The 21,126-nt window shown below is 43.0% G+C and overlaps 1 protein-coding gene across 4 annotated transcripts in view; it reads left to right on the top strand.

Moving 5' to 3' along the window:
* The window catches only part of IRAG1 (inositol 1,4,5-triphosphate receptor associated 1), a 148,563-nt gene that overhangs the window by 118,201 nt on the left and 9,236 nt on the right, over positions 1-21,126 (top strand). For all 4 annotated transcript variants that reach the window (XM_082478112.1, XM_082478114.1, XM_082478111.1 and 1 more), the window contains 5 exons: positions 1,156-1,297; positions 8,796-8,845; positions 9,381-9,488; positions 11,422-11,486; positions 20,498-20,617. In XM_082478112.1, the coding sequence (XP_082334238.1) occupies positions 1,156-1,297; positions 8,796-8,845; positions 9,381-9,488; positions 11,422-11,486; positions 20,498-20,617 (485 nt within the window). The remainder of the gene's footprint in view (positions 1-1,155; positions 1,298-8,795; positions 8,846-9,380; positions 9,489-11,421; positions 11,487-20,497; positions 20,618-21,126) is intronic.

Raw genomic sequence — 21,126 nt, 5'->3', positions numbered from 1 at the left:
AAGGAAGGACAAGCCACGGGGCTGTCCCACCCGTGTGCTGCCGGGGGAAGGGCACCCAACTCAGCAGCAGCACCCAGGAAGCCACTCCAGCTGGGAGCAGCAACAAAGGGAGGGCTTTAGGGAAGTGGCTGGTCTCGGCTCAGGGCTGCGGGGACTTTGTCCAGGGGACAGTCACTGAGCGTGTCCCTCTGGGGACAGGCAGGCCGCGGGCAAGGATCTCTGAGGGATCCACGGGGTGTCAGTAGAGAAGACTCCTCCTCATTTTGCACAGCCCTCGTGAAAGCGTTTCTCTGCCCACGCGCGGCTCACTCCAGCCTTCACCCTTCTGCAAGTGGCTTCCGTGTCTCTGTCCTCACCGTCTTCTCTGGTTCCACTGGACTGGTTCAGGCACTCATCCTCTCTTCTCCTGTTGCCCTTGCTGCCACCAGTCTCACACCCTTCAGTCCAGTCTCCACTGGCGACCTGATTATGACACTCCCTTACTTTAAGACATTCGATGGCTCCCCCCTTCCTTCAGAGTAAATCCCAATTCCTTAGTATAGCATTCAAGGTCCTTCACAACCCAGCCCTAACTCACCTTTTCTTCTTGTGAACAAACCCAACCATTTGCTGATTCCTACATGAGTAGGATGACCTGTACTTTCCTGGCTTTCCAGACAATTCTGGTATACGCTTATTGTCCCAGCATAATTCTTGATGGCACCCCCTTTCACTCTCCAAAGGATCCTGTCTGGAGGGGAAATCCTCACCTTGATACAAGCCTTGTGATGTCCTGCCTCTGGACCTTGGCTCTTGGAGTTCCCTGGCTAATGCTCTTTGTCTCTCCTGCCCATAGCTACGTGCCCAGACCCTACAGCACTTCACTCCGTCTCAAGAAGCCTCCCCTGACCCATTCTCTGCAAGCGGAGGTGACTCTGCCCCCTCTCATCTCCTGAGGCTTTGTGGCTGGGCTCCTCCTTGTTATCCTTGAGTGCAGGTGCCTGAGCCCCCGTCTCAACTCACATCCCAGACAGCAAACTCTTAGAGGGCAGAGTCACGTCTGATTGGTCCTTGTATCCTTTCGAGTCCCCCAGCCCAGAGCTTGGCTCAGAGCAAACAGTGCTGATGAGCTTTTCATCCAAATGCCCTGTGTGTTCACACTCTTCTTCCCTGCAGGAAAAGCGCATGTCGAAAGCAACAGAAGTGATGATGCAGTATGTGGAGAACCTGAAGAGGACGTATGAGAAGGACCATGCAGAGCTCATGGAGTTTAAAAAACTTGCAAATCAGAATTCAAGCCGCAGCTGTGGCCCCTCTGGTAAGGAACTGGGTTCCTGCCCACCCCCGACCTTGGCCCTGTGATATTGGGTCCCTGATGGATCCAGGCTAGGATCATGCCTATGGGACAGCCCCAGGGCCTGTGTTAGGGTGAGCAAAGCTTGCTGCCTGGCCCAATGCCGCCCACACGGGCCTCACAGTCACTGTTCCTGTGAGCTTGGGGGCCTGGAACCAGAAAGCATGAATGGCCCCCAAGCAACTCCTGATAAAAGTAACCAGAGAAGCTGATCACTGATGCAAAGCCCATAGGCTGCAAGAATTCAACCTCCTTTGTGAGAGTGGCACACCCCAAACCTTTCAACCTTTGTGCTTTGGGGTCCCCCCTTTGGGCAGCACATGCTAAGGAAATATATAGTTAGAAGATTCCCTCTGGCAATGATGTGGCAATTACATTACTGGGGTAAAGCCAGAGACAGGGAAACCCACAAAGCAACCATTACAGTAATCCAGGTGAGAGATGGAGTCTGGGCAGAGGGGTGGAGTGAGAGCCTGGGTAAAGGAGATACTGCTGAGATAACTATTAGACTCGTGGGCAAGACAAATGCTTTAAAGAAATACTCTCTTTTAAAGAAGTTCTATACAGGTTGCTATAGAAGCACAGAGGAAGGGCCATCTGATTCCACTTGATATTGAGTTGCTGTGGTTTTTGTTTTGTTTTGTTTTGTTTTTTGTTTTTTATTGAAGTATAGTTGATTTACAATGTTGTGTTAATTACTGCTGTACAGCAAAGTGACTCAATTATACATATATATACATTCTTTTTCATATTCTTTTCTGTTATGGTCTATCACAGACTTTTTTTTTTCAGGAGAATATCATTGTTATTTATTTATTTATTAACATCTTTATTGGAGTATAATTGCTTTACAATGGTGTGTTAGTTTCTGCTTTATAACAAAGTGAATCAGCTTTACATATACATATATCCCCATATCTCTTCCCTCTTGTGTCTCCCTTCCACCTTCCCTATCCCACCCCTCTAGGTGGTCACAAAGCACCGAGCTGATCTCCCTGTGCTATGTGGCTGCTTCCCACTAGCTATCTATTTTGCATTTGGTAGTGTATATATGTCCATGCCACTCTCTCACTTCATCCCAGCTTACCCTTCCCCCTACCTGTGTCCTCAAGTCCATTCTCTACGTCTGTGTCTTTATTCCTGTCCTGCCCCTAGGTTCTTCATGACCATTTTTTTTTTTTAGATTCCATATATATGTGTTAGCATACAGTATTTGTTTTTCTCTTTCTGACTCACTTCACTCTGTATGACAGACTCTAGGTCCATCCACCTCACTACAGATAACTCAATTTCATTCCTTTTTATGGCCGAGTAATATTCCATTGTATATATGTGCCACATCTTCTTTATCCATTCATCTGTCGATGGACATTTAGGTTGCTTCCATGTCCTGGCTATTGTAAATAGTGCTGCAGTGAACACTGTATCACAGACTATTGAATATAGTTCCCTGTGCTATACAGTAGGAGAGTTGCAGTGTTTTAAAGTAAAAGTAGGAGTTCTCCAGGCTAAAGGGGGAAATACACCCCAAGTGGAGGAAACAGCTTGTGCAAAGGCGTGGAGGTTGGGCTGAGAAGACTACGAAACAAACAGTCTGATGTGGTTTGGGGTGTTGGAGTGTGACAATGATACGTTGAAGGTAAGACTTGTTAGACCAGGGCCACATGCCAGGCCCTGCGAACAATCTGGGCCTTTGTCCTCCAGGCAGTGAGGAGACACTGGTGGGTTTACATCAGCCGACATAATCAGATTTTATTTTTAGAAGATTGCTGACTTCAGAGTGGGCGATGCATTAGGAGAGTGTGGACATTGAGGGATGGAGAGACGAGTTAGGAGGCTTTGCCGCAGTCCAGGAGAAGGAGGACGGTGCTGTGGACCAGTATCTCTCCTTGGGAGCTTGCCAGGGTTTGGGCTCTGGCTGATGAGGTGTGGTGTTAGCAGGAGAAAACAGACCTTTTAGCAACAGGAATCCCTGTGGAATGCAAACATCCGTGTTACCAAGAGCAGAGGGAGGGAAAGTACAGAAAGTATAACAGATGGAGAAACCTTTATAAACAGGAGGTTTCACAAGTTTCCTGGGGAATATCAGTGATGCTTCCCAGGGTCCGAAGGCGGCGTACACGTGCTCCAGACCGTCTGCTTTGGTCTTGGCAGCAAGGCTCCTGACCCACATGCAGCTGGGCCTCTAAGAAACCTCTCTCTGTCAGTGTTGGAAGTGGAGAAGCTGCCACCAAAGAAATCCTAACACGTGTGCTCTTACAGTATTGTCCTGCAAGGTGCAGGGTCTCCTGTGAACCACCCTACCCTTGATTTATGGAATGAGCACAGTTGCCCATGAGTCTCATCCATTCATTCTACAGACATTTACTGAGCATCTCTCGTGTGCCCACGTGATACTGGAATACAGAGGTGAAGTGTACCCAGCCCCTGACCCAAAGGAGTTCCCAACCTGTGGTGAGGGCAGGACAGTGTAAGCAGTGCTGTGACAGATGTAAGCAGACTTTATGGGCGCACATGGCAGAGTCCCACATTCCGTCTGGGGGCATGAGAAAGTGCTTACAATCAGACGGAAGCCGGTAGTTGAGTGTTGAACGGTGAATGGGTAGTTTTCACACATCTGTTCCCACTCCACTGTTTTTCCAAGCTACACCTCAGCTTGGGCTGGTGCAGAGGGGCCAGATGTGCCCATCAGATACTCTGTGACCATTCCCTGATGGTGGTTGTTCTTTAAGCTTTTATATGACTTCTTTGTCATATATGCAATCTTTGTCTGTGCCTGAAGACTACGGTGAAAGAAAATATCTCTGATTTCAAGAAAGGTGATACACATTCAGAAGAAAAAAAAAAACATCTATTTTTTTTTCTGAATATGAAACATGCTGATTGCCTGCATTTTGGATTATTTCCTTAAGGTAGATTTCCAGAAGTGTAAATACTAACTCAGGGGAAAGGAATATTTATAAGGCTCTTTTTTTTCTGTATAAATAAAATCTTTATTAAACAAATCGAAACAGAAAATTGAATAGTCACTAGGGAGCTTCAGGGGAAAAGTCACTTTTACCAAATATCCAGAGAGGGAAAAAAACACAAACTTCAGTTGACAGGAGTTGTGACCAGAATCATCAATAAAGTAGTGTCACTGCAATGCCTAGCTTTTAGAAGAAATTAATCAAGAGTCAATATAAATATCTCATAGATTCTCTCTAGTCATAGTACTCCAGGTTTACCTTTAAAAAATGGGAAACAAGTGAGGTTTGTTCTCAAGGCATCTTTTCCCACTTTGAGACCTTCATGCTGTCCCTTGACTGAAATATATCCCTGAAATCTTACCTTTGTCCATTCTACTGTAAAAAATGCCCCAGTTTTGTGTTCAATTCCTTGTATATTTGCTCTCTATATTTAATGGTGACAAACTAATATATGCTCAGTTGTCTGTGATTAATAAAGAACAGTCATTCCCTCTATCAGGTGGATTTGCATTTTAACAGGGAATTCTGATGACAGACAGATTCAGAGTTTATGTCACTAATCTTTTTTTTTTTCTTTATACAGCAGGTTCTTATTAGTTATCTATTTTATACATATTAGTGTATATATGTCATATAAGGCTCTTAAAGCAAATTATTTCCAAATAACCCATTGATATTTCCATTTAATGGGTAACAGTGATGCTCAATTCATTGTGCCATGGACATTCTTGGCTTTTCTTTTTGAAAATATTTTTGACTTTGATGGGCCAATATCGTATCTCTTCCCATAGTTTTAATTTGTATTTCTTGACCTTTTCAAATGTTTATTGGGCATTTGTATTTCTACTTGTGTAAATTCTCTAATTTTTTGCCCACTTGTGAGATTGGTATTTTATTAACTGTATGAACTCTTCATATACAAAGAATATTTTCCGGTTCTGCTGTTTTGGCTGACTGGAAAACTTGAAAATCCTTTGACTACAAATACTTAGAAATTTCTGCTGGATAAAGTGAAGCAAACATTAGTCTAAAAGAATAGCTGAATCCACAAGAAAAGAAATTGAAATACTCAGATACAAGAAAAGAAAAGAGAACTGAAACCAAGCTGACCCTGCAGCTTCCTTGAGGATAAGAGTCAGCCTCAGCTATCTGGGCTCTGGGCTTTTGCACTCGCATGCAATCTGAGATGAGGCCTCGGACACCCAAGGCAGAGAGTTGACTCTGAGCCTCCCACAGAAAGTTAAGACTTTCTAAGGACTGTATTTGTGGAACTCACCAATTCACAATGGAACAAATCAAGGAAGTTTGTCTGTTTTACCCTGGGCTCTAGTAAGAAAAAAACACTTTCTCCTTCCTCATAGGAAAAATGCATACCCACAAAGTACATGCCATAACAAAAGTGATGATGCAATATGCAGAGATTCTGAAAAGAACATCACAATGGTGCTGCTAGGAACACTGCCGGAAACAAACATAAATCACTCTGGAGAGACACACCCTGTGCCCAGGAGACACAGGATCCTCTAAGGAAAGCTTCACAGAAGATGAGTTTACAATATAGAATTATAAAATAGGAAAACAATCTACCACAAGCAAGAATCATCAGACACCCAAACAACAGGATGATATGCTAAAGATAGCAGATAATAAAACAATCTGATACATTTTTTAAAGATATGTGTAAAATTATTAGAGGCATAAAAGAACAAATCAGAAATATGAGAATAGAAGACTACAACCATCAAAAAAGAATAAAATAGAATCCTAGAAATGAGGAATAGAGGCGTGGAAATTAAAAACTCAGTTGTTTAGGAGTGGTAGTTATTAGAGTTGAAGCTGTTCCTCAATATTCAGATCTCCTCCTCCTGAATGTGCCCATTCAGATGGGCACACTTCTCCATCCCCTTGAAGTTAGGTGAGGCCATGTGATTTGGCATTAAATGTCAGTGGAGGGACATGTGTCGCATTTGAGCTGAGGTCCATAAGAACTAGTGTGCCATTTGCCCTATGTTTCTTTCTCCAGACATGACAACCATCACTGCTCCAAAATAGTAGAAGCTCCATCAGCCTGAGTCTTGAGTGAGGGGGTGCAGAGCAGAGCCTGCTGCCAACTCATAAGCAAATGGACATGTAGCAAGTCTGTGAATATACTAAAAACCATTGAATTGCGTACTTTAAATGGGAGAATTGTGTGATATATTATCTCAATAAAGTGGTTTATAAAAAAAAAACAGTGGACATGTAGCAAAAGCAAGAAATAAATCTTAGTTGTTATAACCCACTAAGGCTTTAGGGTTGTTTATTATTGTAGCATAGCCTAGCTTATCCTGATTGGTACAACATTTACATCAGATTAGGAACAGTTGAGGAAAAAATTTGTCAACCAGAAGACAGATTTGAAGAAGTCACCCAAAATGCAGTTCAGAGGGATAAATTAATTTAAATATGAAAGAAATGTGATACGGGATATAGAATGAGAAACTTCGAAATACTTTTATTAGGAGATCCATAATGAGAGAATAAGGGAGAGAAAATATTCAAAGGAATTTCCCAGGATCTGAGAATTTTCCAGAACTAAAGAAAGACATGAATCCTTGCATTTAGAAAGTACAGAGACTCCCAAGCAAAAGAAATAAAAACACATCAGAGAGAAACTTTAGAACCCCAAGGACAAAGTGAAGTTCTTAAAAATAACGAGAGAGAGAAGACAGATTATTCACAAAGGAACGGCAAATTCCAAGACCAATAATAGTACGAGGAGACAATGAATTAGTGTCCAAAGAGCTGAGAGAAAGTAACTGTTAACCTGGAGATAATACTACCAACTAAACTATCATGCAAGCTTGAGGGCTTTGTAAAGACATTTTATGGCAACAACTGAGAAAGTTTACCTCTCACAGATCCTTGCCAAAAGAACAACTAAAGGATGTACTTAGGGAAAAATAAAATTGAGATCAAAAGAAAGTCGGATGCAGGAAGGGATGGTGATCAAAGACATTTGTAAACATGTGGGTAAATCTAAATAAGCATTCACTGTGTAAAACAACAGTCATCATAATTTGGGATTCCAAAAACAAAGTGAAATAAAATACTGAAAAACAGGGACTTCCCTCGTGGCACAGTGGTTAAGAATCCGCCTGCCAATGCAGGGGACACGGGTTCAAACTCTGGTCAGGGAAGATCCCCTATGCCGTGGAACAACTAAGCCTGTGTGCCACAACTACTGAGCCTGTGCTCTAGAGCCCGTGAGCCACAACTACTGAGTCCGTGTGCCACAGCTACTGAAGCCCGCGCACCTAGAACCCGTGCTCTGCAACAAGGGAAGCCACCGCGATAAGAAGTCCACGCACCGCAACGAAGAGTAGCCCCCGCTCGCCGCTACTAGAGAAAGCCCGTGCGCAGCAACGAAGACCCAAGACAGCCAAAAATAAAATTTAATTAATTTAAAAAATACTGAAAAACAATATAATTTAAGTTCAAAAGGGTGATCATTGTTTTAAGGTTGATTCAGGAAAAGGATAGATATCTGATTCATTTAAAATCTAAAGTCATGTAACATGTTAAAAGTTTAAGGGGGCACACTAAAGATTACAACTAAAATATATAAATTCCAAACCAATCTGGGGGGAGGGAAGGTTAGAAAAACTTCAATTAATGAAGCAAATATAAACTACAAAATGAGATGGTAGAAATATATCAATCATAAGAAATATAAACAACTTAGACTTGTTGGTTAATAGAAAACCTCAGATTAGATTAAGAAAAAGTGTTAGTTATGTGCTTTTCAAGAGAAACACCTAAAATACATGAATATGAGGAATAGACAGCTATACAGACTAGATGGTATTGGTCAAACTGAATCAAACTGAACTGAGCTGTCAAAAACCTTTCTCTACACATACTGGTGTTTTCTAGTGGTAGTATTATCCAGGTGTGGTGCTAAATATTTTACATGAATTTTATCACTTAATATATGTACTAAGGAGAAGAAAATCCAGGAGTGCTAGTTTCTTTTGTTCTGAATTATTTTGCAGTTGACATATTGAAATTACTGTTGTCAACAAGTTTCCATTTTTTATTGACACCACACTTTCCTTGTTCATAATTTCCGTGACTGTACATTCCTTGAATGAGCAAGAATTGACCCAAAAAGCCCTGGTATTGCTACGAGGAATCTTCACATACTCTCCACCGCATAACCCAGAGACCGTGTGGTGGTGTGAGGTGGAGACCAGAGGTGCAAGACTAGGGATTCTCATAGTGGCCAGAGGAGTTAGGATGAAGCCTCTGTCCCAAAAAAACCCCACCCTGCAGATGATTGTCTCAAAAGGTCAAGTGTCAAATTCAGTGACGTCTGCACCCAGGCCCTTGGGACATCCCTTGAGGGTCAGTTCTGGCCCATAGATACCTTGGCTTAGTTTCTGCTATCTGCTTCCTGCTGGAGCCTACTCTGAAAACTAACCTGGGTTCTTCTCTGTTCCCTCCTGCTGCAGAAGATGGGGTCCCTCGCACAGCGCGGTCCATGTCCCTCTCGCTGGGAAAGGTATGCATGTTCAAGGAATACTGGGGAAAGAAAGACAGAAGTTTCCACAGTCAGCCAGGAAATCAGTCATTCTTGGATCCACAGGTGCAAAAGAACCTCTGGACAGAGTCTCTCATTCAGCTTCCGAATCTTGCTAGCTCATCCTCCAACCTTCCCTTGCTCGTGGCTTCCAGGACTGCACCATCTCTTTAATGAACATGAAATGATGCACAAACTTTGGTATTGCCATAGATCATTTTCATACACTATCTAGGGTTTCATACACTGGCCAATGACCGGGCGTCATTTCTGATCCATCTCTTCAGGATCTGATAAATTAAAATCAGAACATGTTGAGAAATCACTCATCACTAATAAAAAAAATTTGTTAATTTTGGCCACTCTCTCTACACCAACCCCCAGCACCATCACTACCCTAAAACCAGGATAGCCAGTGAACACAGCATTAGGAATTAGTAGGCATTTCCCAGGCCTTTCTGAACTTTGGGTGCTGCCCCCTCCATGACACTGGGCCTGATCCCTTCTCTTCCCACAGAACATGCCCCGCCGGAGGGTCAGCGTTGCCGTGGTGCCCAAGTTTAATATCCTGAACCTGCCTGGCCAGTCACCCAGCTCATCCCCCATCCCCTCCTTACCAGCCCTGGTGAGTATGATAATGCTTGCCTCCTGGGCCCCAGGCTCACAACTATGGGGGTGACCTGGATGGGGTAGGGTCAACAAGGAGAGGAAATTCCCAGCACAGATTCTGGGCTGTGGGTTCAGAAGCCTCAGTATAGACCAGGCTCCAGGTCTTGTACTGCCCTGAGAAGACTCAGTGTCCTTGAGCAAAGTGCTGGCAGCTCAGAGAGTGTTCCTTGCAAAGCGTATCTCTTTTCATGCTTCACTCTGCAGTGGGTTTAAGCAGCTGAAGATTGCATTATGGAGTACTTGGTAAGCTGAGCTTTGAACCCTAGGCCCTCTGATTCCAGAGCCTGAGTTCTTAAACCCAATGTTACCCTGCTTTGATTCATTACAGCATTGTTTACAACACTGAAAAGCTGGAAATAACCAGAATTCCCATTAATAAGAGATTGGTTTAATAAATTATGTAAAGCCCAATAAGGGGTTTCTATGCAGCTGCTAAATATATGATTAAAATATAAAATTTTATTTATCGACATCAAAAAAGTCCATAATTTATTATTAACAAAAAGCAAAACCCCAGTATATACAGCGTAACTCTGTTTTGTACTTTAAGAAAGAGTTTTTCTATGTGTAAACAGAAAATTCTGAAAGAATGTAAGTAAAACTACTAATAATGGTTATCTCTGGGCAATGGTAAAATCACAGGTGATTTTAATTTTCTTGATGCCTCTTTATATTTCTAGAGTAAGAATGTATTACTTATAATCAGAAAAAAAGATCCACTTCAATTTTTTTTAAAACAAAGACTATTCCTATAAACAAAATATTTTCTAGATCCCAGAACTTTGTGAATCTGGTTAATCCTACCTAAAACTCTTTAATTATTTCTCCAATTGTTTCTATATGCCCTGTCCCTGACCAGCACTATTCTATAAGGAACCAATCTGACTGTGTAAGCAATAAAGTGGATTCAAGCTCTACCATAGTACTAATAGGTAGCAATAACTCTTAAACTTCTTTCACCTCTTCCTGCCTTGAGCATTTCAATCATCTATGAAATCAGCATAAACTCCCAAGTGACTCACTAAAATAAAGCAATCTGAAAAAAATTTTTTTGAAAAAGAGCTTCAGGAGAGCTAGTTAGTGGGTTTAAAAGGGACTATTTCCCATTCTATACTAAATGTATAATGTGGCTTCCAAATATATATATTCCTTTAGACTAGGGGTTAGCAATCAGGGTTATCCATTAAAATCACATAGGGTGAAAAAAAAAAAAAATCACATAGGGTACTTCTAAAACATTCAGTGCCTAGGCCCCAACCCGAGATTGTGGATTGGATCGGTACTTTAAGAAAATATCCCCCAGGCGATTTTAACATGCAGGCAGAGTTGAAAGCCATTGCTTAAACCAAATCCATTGCAGCGAAACAACGTGGTGTTCCTGGGGAATTTATTATAAAAAAATTTCTGATGCCTTGAGCTTTTAGTAATGGCAGGTATCTCCTGAGTGTTGTGCTTGGAACTGTATCTCGAGGGCAGTGATGGGCTTGTGTGAATCCATCCCAGGGGCCTTGGGACCTGCATTTGGTAGGAGCCTCCCTGGTATTTAGTCCAAGTCAGTAAACAGGGAATAGAGAGAAACCGATGGCTCCCCTCCAGAATGGAGCCTCAAGATGTAAACTCTTTTCCTCACTCAAGGACACTTGGAAGAGGAGAAGGAAAATGTGCACATTGCCTGTGCCCCAGAGGGAAAGAACACCCAGGAAAGGAGGGCAGAGAAGGCCTGAGGAAGGGCCAGTGCCTGGGCTCAGATGCAGATTGGAAAGCTTGGGGAGGGGGAAGGGGAAAGAGGAGCAGCGGCAACCCCTCCCCGGCATCATCGGAGACCTGTCGGCCCTGGCTTCTTCCTTCCTAGCTGATCCTCGATTCTCTGTCTCCTGTTTTCCATTCAGTCAGAATCACCCAATGGGAAAGGCAACCCACCTGTCACCTCAGCACTGCCTGCACTTTTGGAAAAGTAAGTATGTCCCTTTTCCTCTTAACTTTGGGGATCCCTGAGGAAAATTTCCCCAACTCACCTTTCCTCCCGACCTCACTCCCAAAATGCAATGGAAAGCAAATTAGGTTCTAGGGGAAATGAATGGGACTCTGAGACCCACAAAGATTTCAGACCCAGTTTGCAAAATTCCTGGACCAGGAAGATGCTGCAGCTGAGTCCAAGTGTGCCTCAATCCCAGAAGAGCCCAGAGGGGACAGAAGCCTTCTTTATTCAATGGGATCCTTTGGGCTACAGATACAAGGAAGCCCCAACTCAAAGGGGTTTAAATAGTAGGTCCACAGATAAGGCTTTTCCAGATGTGGTACAGCAAGGCCCCAGCTCAACCTCTACAATTTCCTTTTCTCTGCCCACTTTGTGTGTTGACTTCATCAGCAGGTTTGTGGCAAATGGCTACTAGTTCCAGGTATTTCATCCAGACATGACAACATCTAGAGGAAGAAAGGGACCGTCTCTTTCCATGTTTCTTTCTTAGGAGTGAACTCAGAAATCTTTTTTCAGTCTCTCTTCTTGTTAGCAAATTTGGAACACGCTCCCTTTCTAAACCAATCACAGGCTTTAGGAATGAGATTGTCATCATGGGCTTAAACTATGCCCTAGAGATGGGAAGAGCGCGTTAGCTTCCCATTGACCAAAATGGCTCCATGAAGAAGAGTAAATTCATGAGCAAAATCACGTTGCTTTTAGGAAGTAAGAGGGAGAGTGAGTATTGGATTCGCAACAAACAGTGTCTGCTATGCCTAACTTTTCTAGGCACCTATGCAATTTGCTGGTCTTTTTATCCTCAGCCAAAGCAAGGCAGGCTATTTCTACATACTCAGAGGAATTTACAGCTTGCTTTTCCAGTTCTTTCATTTGCTTGCTGGAAAACATCTGGAGCACAGCTGCCACCTCTCAGAACTTTCCCCGTGTGTCTTTCCTCATTTGGTAAAACGTACACCTCTATTCTTCCTTCTTCCTTGCCTTGAGACAGCTTTAGTCCTTCATTTTTCATTGATGTTAGAATAGTTTTGCTTGACCTGGAAAGGAATGTCTGTGTTGGGCCCCTTTTTTAGTACAGACAAACTCCCAGCTCCCCACCCCCAGACTCAGCCTGTTTTCCTCACCTCTCAGAATAGGCAACCACCAACCTATCGTTCAGTGACTCTCCCCCCATTAATCTTGACGTTTGCGAGGCAATTCCTCACTTTGCCACCTCACCCCGAGAAAGCTAACAAGTTCTTCATGTTGTGTAGGGTGCTTTTGTTTGTTTCTTTGTTTCCTTGTTTTCTTGATCACTACAGGGACATTGTAAAAGGGTGACAAACTAATAACCACGTGGAAGTAACTGAGGCTACAGAATCTTACCAAGTCCCTAAAGTCATAGTGTCTAGTCCATGGTCTCTGAGTTTCTCCAGAAATGGTCATCTGATGCCCTGAGTGAGAAGCACACTGAAATTCTCCCTTCCAGTCCTGCCTTTGGACGCACCAACCCCTTCTTCCCAACAAGGCTCCATTCCTAACTGTCGACCTGCAGAGCAAGTCAAGGCAGAAAATCTATGTCCCCTCTCTCCCCAGCAGACTCTCATGATGGGGCAGGACCTGGACTCTGTAGAACGAATGCTCAGGCCTGCTGAGAGCTTCCATCTGAGGCAGTGGAGGTCATCAAGAACCTGAACTATCCTTGGTAGGAGCAAGCGAGGTGCAAAACTGGGGACAGCTGACAGCAGCCCTGAATCAGGAGTGGCAACGAATGAGGATCAATGGTGGCAGCACCATTCCAGGGGTTGAGAACCAGGAGAGATAGGGACAGAGTGAGGATTGAGGCAAGTCAAGCAAGAAGCTGTCTGCTGCTCATTCTTATGGGCTATTCAGAGAGACCACCATGATACATTACCCATGCTGTAGTTGACTTTCCTGTTGGGAATACACCCAGCCTATAAAGATGGCTACAAAAAGGGGAGGGGATGTTCAAAGGAGGAGGGATTCAGACTAACAACAGCTTCCCCCTCTGGATTTCTAAAAGATGCTAAGTAATTTTCATCTAAATTTATGGAACTGGAAATATCGATTGCCAAGAGGCTGACAATGAGACAATCTGTGCGTGAAAATGAATTCGTATCCTCCATTCTAACAGAAATATAGTTGATCCTAGCCACATTTACCATACCGTTAAAGAGAAATAATGCATCATGTGTTAATATGCATTGCTTTCTAAATTGCTGTATTTAAATGATCTCACATTTCCCTAAGCATACAGTGACTAAGCACGTAGGGAATTGGCTAAGCACATGAAAGATGATGAGAAGATCATACTGCCTGTGGATACTTCACAAGCAAATACCTAACTGCAGACTGCACTCCCAACATAACTTGAGAGAATTCTGAACCTTGTTCTTGCAGGTCACTTCATAATAACCTGTTCTTCACCTCAACAAGGGTCTAGGAACCTGTAGATTTAGAGAAAAATATAGAGAGTGATATTTAAAATTAGTATTAAAGATTAAAATAGAACAAGTTTCAAGAGCAGTTTCATAAGTAGAAAAAGCTATTTATTCATGGTCTTTCATTTTTCATTCCTTCAACAATTAATAACCAAGAGCCAGGCACCTAGAATGCACTCAAGGAGCTCATGGTATAATGGGAAAGATAGATGGGGAACAGCCTATTGTAATACAATGTGATGGGTGATATCAGAAGGAAGTACAGGTTACCAAGGGAATAAGACACAAGAAAATGAGCACTCAACCCAGTTTTGGTATGGGGGGTGAGGGGACGGAGGCTTAGAAAATGTTTCCTCTAGGAATTTACTTTAAAAGTGAAACATGAAGGTTATATAGTTAACCAGGTGAATAGGAGGTTAACAACATTCCATGCTCTAAGGCAAGAAAGTATGGAGTAGTCAAGGAACACTACTGATGATTTATCACATGCTTACAATACTTATTATTTATTACATGCTTACTTTTTGCCAAATGATGTTCTAATTGCTTACATTAATGATCTCATTTAATCCTTACAATAATACCATGAGGCAGGTATATTACTAATATCTTTATTTTATAGATGAGGAAACTGAAACTCAGTGAAATCATCACTTGCCTGAAGTTACACAGCTAGTAGATAGCAGAATTCTTGTGCTTAACCTCTTAATAGACCCTCAACTGGAAGAACAGAAAGAAGTTCAGTGTGACTGGTGAGAAGAGAGTGGATTTAAGAGCAATTTTTGCAAAAGCTCCTGTGAGCTATTGTGAAAGAACCTGGTGACTGCCTGGGTGTGGAGTGGAGGGCAGAGTGGGTGGGAGCAGAGGGTGTACACAGAGCCATTCACTGAGGGATCAGCACCATCGTAGATGTGGACGGTGCACAGGGCTGGTTTCATAAGGGGGGCCATTATACTGCTATATCACAGAGCAACTTTTCACTATAATCTGTAAAATAACCATTCTGTACACTTTTGGAGCTCTCAAGATAAATTGCTTAAAGGTTTTATATGACATTAAATATATACAGTAAACAACTCCCCTTTGCTGATAGTATTCTGGAATGGATTAGCCCTCAATCAACTAGTAGTGGACCCCAGAAACCTGGGATTGAGTAACAGAGATTAAGGAAGCTATTGTAGTTCAGGTCCCCCAGGGCTGGGCTTGTCTGAGGGAGCCTTGGCAGTGGGGGTGGCTTAGAGACCTAGATGAGCCCGAGAAGGTAAGATCTGTCCATTGGAAAGGACTGGAGTCACTTTCAAATATTGTTAAAGATGTGGAAAAAATAGACTCTACTATATCTGCAGGTCACACAACACATTTTGATTAAACAGCCCCTCATGTTACTGAGAGCTGAGCACAATGACAAACGTTTTTGACCCAGTGGACATGAGAGAACAACGAGCCTCATTCTAATTAATCATCCCCAAAAGGAAGCATGCAAGATTATGGGCTAGGAATAGATGCCAAGATCCATGAGTGTCTGGCCCAGAAGTCCTTAGGTGGGCACAAGCTGTACTCAGCTCCATGTTTATAGGCATGCATAGGGATTCCTTCAGCTCAACCCAAGCGCTGAGTTCTCAGGAAATAGTCATTTACATAGAGGACCTGCCCATTTTGTAAGATTAACGGGCAGGGATGAGATGAGCCATGGTGAAGTCAATACAACTCAGCAAACAATTAAAGTCACTTATTATGTGCCAAGCACCATTCAAACTGAAACACAGTCTGTCTCCCTGCAATCACAGTCATATGGAGAGTCTTTAAAATGCATAGGGAGAAAATTCCAGATAGTTGGAGAAAATATTTAAGGAACTATAAGCTCAGTCTAAGGGTCAGGAAATAATAGTAAACATTTTACACTCTACCATATTTCATAAAATAATTGCTTTCCCTACCCTTGGCTGTAGCTGTGTTTTTCTGCTCTTGTTCCAGTCGTTAGGACAAATAGGAAACTGCACATTAGGCAAAGATCGCATGGAAGGGAGTGGATAATGTAATTTTAAAAAGGAGAAATGTTATGAATAGCTGATATTTTTAGAGCGTTATCTTTCTTGTTCACAATGGGTTTTGGTTTCCAGCCTGATGAAATGTAAATTTTACAAGGTCTGAGGGAAACTAAGACATGTGAAACTGATGCCAAGAATGAGGAGACTCACTCATAAAGCCTGTCTGAGAGGTCGGGGAGGGTGGCAGCTGTGATCTTTCAGAGTCCTGGCTGAAAAGCTCCGCTCGCTGTTCTGTCTTGTTCAAGGGCTCCTCCATGACAAGACTCCCACTGGGATTCCAGACACCTAGGTGAGCTGCAGGATTTATAGAGAAGGCATGGCCATCAGGATATTTCCTTTAAACTCATGATTTCATACCTCAAATGGGCTCCCAGCTCCATCAGCCATACTACTACGATCTTCTAGCACGTTTGTCCCCCCACCTCCACCCCATGATTCTTACACCTTCTCTTCCCTCCTCAAGCCTTCCTAGACCTCCCTACCTCTCACTTTTAGCAGATGACCTTGTCTTCCATTTTATAGAGAAAATTTAAGCTATCAGATAGGAGGATCCCTCTCATCTTCCTTTGCCAAACTCCCAGCCCACCATCTTCATTTCCTTCCTCCCTTTGTGATGACCAAGGAGAAGTTTCTCCACCTTTCTAAGGTATGTCCCTACTCTCTTTTTTCAAAGAATTTATTCCTTTGGTCCTCCCTTTTCTCTCATCCCCTCTACTGGATCATTTCTATCCACATTCAAATGTGCTTTCATCCCTTGACCCACTTTTTCAGCTACGTGTTCCCCTGACACAGTCTTCTATTCCCTGTCCTTGTCAAATTCCTGTCTACGTCTTCCCCCTCCTCACCTCCCATTCTTCCCTCACCCCATTCCAATCTGTCTTTACTCCTACCGTGTAACCAAAGTTCCTCTTGACCTCCATGTTATCCAATCCAGTAGTTGCCTTTTCTGTACTCATCTGACTCGGGCTCTCAAAAGTGTGTGTGACACACTTAATGCTCCCTCCTTGACACGCTCTCCTTTTGTTATCAAATGGGGGTCCCACTGCGCGCTGCTTACAAAATCACTACTCACAAATGGTAGAAAGGAAAGGTGCCTTTAATCAGAATGCTGGCAATCTGGGGAGATGGTGGACTCAGTGTCCCCAAAACCACCTCCAAAGATTCTGCTCAGCCATGAAACTTTTAAAGGGAAGGAGGGAAGTAATCTCAGTTAATCATTGGGATGGGGGTCAGAGTGGTCACCATCCCCCCACTGTATGCAGGCTCGTTCACTCTAGATGTTATCTTGTTCACACAGTTTGGTCACACGGTTTGTTTGGGAGATTACTGAAGGGGAAGCTAGGGAAGAGATCTGGTCATCTGTTAAGTACTTATTCTTCATTTCTACCTCTTTGATCTACGGAAAGAACCAATAAGTTAGGCAAGGTATCGTGTAATTAAAAGATTTGAAAGGTGTGCTTGAGCTGGAGATGAGTAGAGCATGGGGGTGCCTGGCTTAAAAGGGGTAAGAGACCTGTACTCAGAAAACTATAAGTTACTGATGAAAGAAATCAAAGACGACACAAACAGATGGAGAGATACACCATGTTCTTGGATCGGGAGAATCAATATTGTGAAAATGACTATACTACCCAAAGCAATCTACAGATTCAATGCAATCCCTATCAAATTACCAAGGATATTTTTCACAGGATTAGAACAAAAAATTTTACCTTTTGTATGGAAACACAAAAGACCCCGAATAGTGAAAACAATCTTGAGAAAGAAAAACGAAGCTGGAGGAATCAGGTTCCCTGACTTCAGACTATACTACAAAGCTACAGTAATCAAGACAATATGGTACTGGCACAAAAACAGAAATATAGATCAATGGAACAGGATAGAAAGTCCAGAGATAAACCCATGCACCTATGGTCACCTAATCAATGACAAAGGAGGCAACAATAAACAATGGAGAAAAGACAGTCTCTTCAATAAGTGGCACTGGGAAAACTGGACAGCTACATGTAAAAGAATGAAATTAGAACACTCCCTAACACCATACACAAAAATAAACTCAAAATGGATTAAAGACCTAAATGTAAGGCTGGACACTATAAAACTCTTAGAGGAAAACATAGGCAAAACACTCTTTGACATAAATCGCAGCAAGATCTTTTTTGACCCACCTCCTAGAGTAATGAAAATAAAAATAAACAAATGGGACCTAATGAAACTTAAAAGCTTTTGCACAGCAAAGGAAACCACAAACAAGATGAAAAGACAATCCTCAGAATGGGAGAAAATATTTGCAAAGGAAGCAACTGGCAAGGGATTAATCTCCAAAATATACCAGCAGCTCATGCAGCTCAATATCAAAAAACAAACAACCCAACCAAAAAATGTGCAGAAGACCTAAATAGACATTTCCCCAAAGAAGACACACAGATGGCCAAGAGGCACATGAAAAGATGCTCAACATCACTAATTATTAGAGAAATGCAAATCAAAACTACAATGAGGTATCACCTCAGACCAGTCAGGATGGCCATCATCAAAAAGTGTACAAACAATAAATGCTGGAGAGGATGTGAAGAAAAGGGAACCCTCCTACATTCTAGGTGAGAATGTAAATTGATACAGCCACTATGGAGAACAGTATGGAGGTGCCTTAAAAAACTAAAAATAGAACTACCATATTACCTAGGAATCCCACTCCTGGGCACATACCCAGAGAAAACCATAATTCCAAAAGATACATGCACCCCAGTGTTCATTGCAGCGCTATTTGCAATAGACAGGACATGGAAACAACCTAAATGTCCATCAACAGAGGAATGGATAAAGAAGATGTGGTACATATATACGATGGAATATTACTCAGCCGTAAGAAGGAATGAAACTGTGCCATTTGCAGAGACGTGGATGGACCTAGAGACTGTCATACAGAGTGAAGTAAGCCCGAAAGAGAAAAACAAATATCATATATTAATGCACATATGTGGAATCTAGAAAAATGGTACAGATGAACCTATTTGAGAGAACAAATGTATGGACACCAAGGGGGGAAAGGGGGGGGTGTGGGATGAACTGGGAGATTGGGATTGACATATATACACTACTATGTATAAAATAGATAAGTAATGAGAACCTACTGTATAGCACAAGGAACTCTACTCAGTGCTCTGTGGTGACCTAAATTGGAAGGAAATCCATAAAAGAGGGGATATATGTATACATATAGCTGATTCACTTTGCTCTACAGCGGAAACGAACACAACATTGTAAAAAATGTTATTCAAAAAAAAAAATCGTCACAAGGGAAAAAAAAAAGTTGGTTACAATATAGCTTTGCTAAAGTGACAAGAAAATGGGCTTCCTGCTGAGGGCGGTTTCCTGCAAAGAGCTGCTTACACTCTCTCAGCTCCCAGGACTCCATGCGCTCCGGGTTCTCCTCTTACCTCTGTGGCTGCTACTTCTCAGCTCCTGCACAGGCTCCTCCTTCTCCACCTGAGCTAAGGACAGAGATGTCTGTGGCTTGGTCCTGGGTCCTCTTCCCATCTTTCCTCATACGATGTCCCCAGATAGTCTTATCCATTCCCCTGGCTTTAAATACCATCTATATTCTGAATATCTGCAGCCTAGGGCTCTTCTCTCACTCACTTTGGTATATCCAACTACCAACTTGACATCTCCACCTGGATACCTCACAGGCATCAAAAATCTTGTCCAGAAGTTAACCCTTACCTCATCGCTCCTCTTCAGTTCCTCAAACATCTCCACATCTTTTGTATCCCGAGGTCTTCACACATCCTGCATCCTCTACCTGGGAGGATCTTCCCTCTGCTATAGATGTGGCTGACTTCTCATCTTTCAGGTCTGTGCTTCAGTTACTCCATCTCTGAGAGGCCTTTTCTGGCCACTCAATCTAAGCAGATTCTCTCCTCATTATTTTCTGTCATTGCACAGAGTTTGTTTCTCTCATAAAAGTTATCACAATTAGTAATTAATTTCATATTTTTTTCTTTCCTTTTTTGGGCATTCTCTCCTGCTGTGCTCCATGTTGGCAAAGACCTTTTCTTTTGTTTTCTAATGTATCCCCAGCACATTACAAGGTGCCTGTGACTTAGCACTGGGTAGATATTTACATGAATGAAGCAGAAGATGGACTACAGAGGTGGGATGACTCTGAACGTTTGGTCCACCTCCATCTTCCTCCTCCTAGTGCCCTGGAGCTCCCAATATCTGTCTGTCCACTCAGAGCATCTCCTGGAATAAGAATAAAAGTGGATTTGAGAGCAGGAGGAAAAAGGCAAGCTGGTGCAGTGCTTGATGTCTGGGGGCCTAAGGAGGATTCATGGACTAAGGCCTTTATAAAATCTTAAGGTAGCAAGATTGAAATAAATTCAATCCAGAATGAGTTTCCTCACTTCCGGCCAGGAACAGGCCAAAGACATGGTTTGGTTTTCAGAAGTCCCATCTGTCCCTGAAAGGACGCCCTGTACTTCCTTCTTCTTGCTAGTGGGAAGACGAACGGGGACCTGGATTGTGAGGCCTCTGCTTCCCTGCTGACTCCAAGCTGCCTGGAGGGGATTAGCCAGGAGACCAAGGCCAGGATGGAGGAAGAAGCATACAAGAAAGGGTGAGTCAGCCTTCAGCAGCCCTGAGGTCACCTGGCATTGCTCAAAAGATACCTTCCCACGGGCCTTTCCTGTCTCTTAGAGGATTTAGGGAAGCAACCCGTGGCCCTGGGACCTCCTTGCCTGAGTAAGGAACTACATAGGAAAGAGCAGTACTGTTCCACAGGAAAGACAGGAGGAAACGAGGCAAGAGGGTGTGGTTAGATAATGACTAGGCTGCCTTCTTTTTTAGGCAGAAAGCCACCAGAATGATCTGGAAATCAGGGGCCCTGGGTGGGTTCCTCTTGGTGGTGCCTGAGGCTTCCTGACACATGCCCAGAGCAGTCACGCCACTGCCAGCAGTGCCCAGGAGCAGCTGCAGCCCCACATCCTGGACCTGCCTCAGCCATCCCTTCTTCCTGTCAAAGGAGTTCCCTCAACTTCCAACTGCCCCCTTCTCTAACTGAGCTTCAGTAGCACTTTTGGCTCGTTGTCAATCACTGATCAGGCAGAATACTGAGCAAGGCCCCAG

The sequence above is a fragment of the Balaenoptera physalus genome (genome assembly GCF_965194825.1).
Source record: "Balaenoptera physalus genome assembly, chromosome: 10".
In the NCBI taxonomy this organism is placed as follows: Eukaryota; Metazoa; Chordata; class Mammalia; order Artiodactyla; family Balaenopteridae; genus Balaenoptera; species Balaenoptera physalus.
The sequence above is the reverse complement of the archived record's forward strand: the minus strand, read 5'-3'. Positions and strand labels throughout refer to the sequence as shown.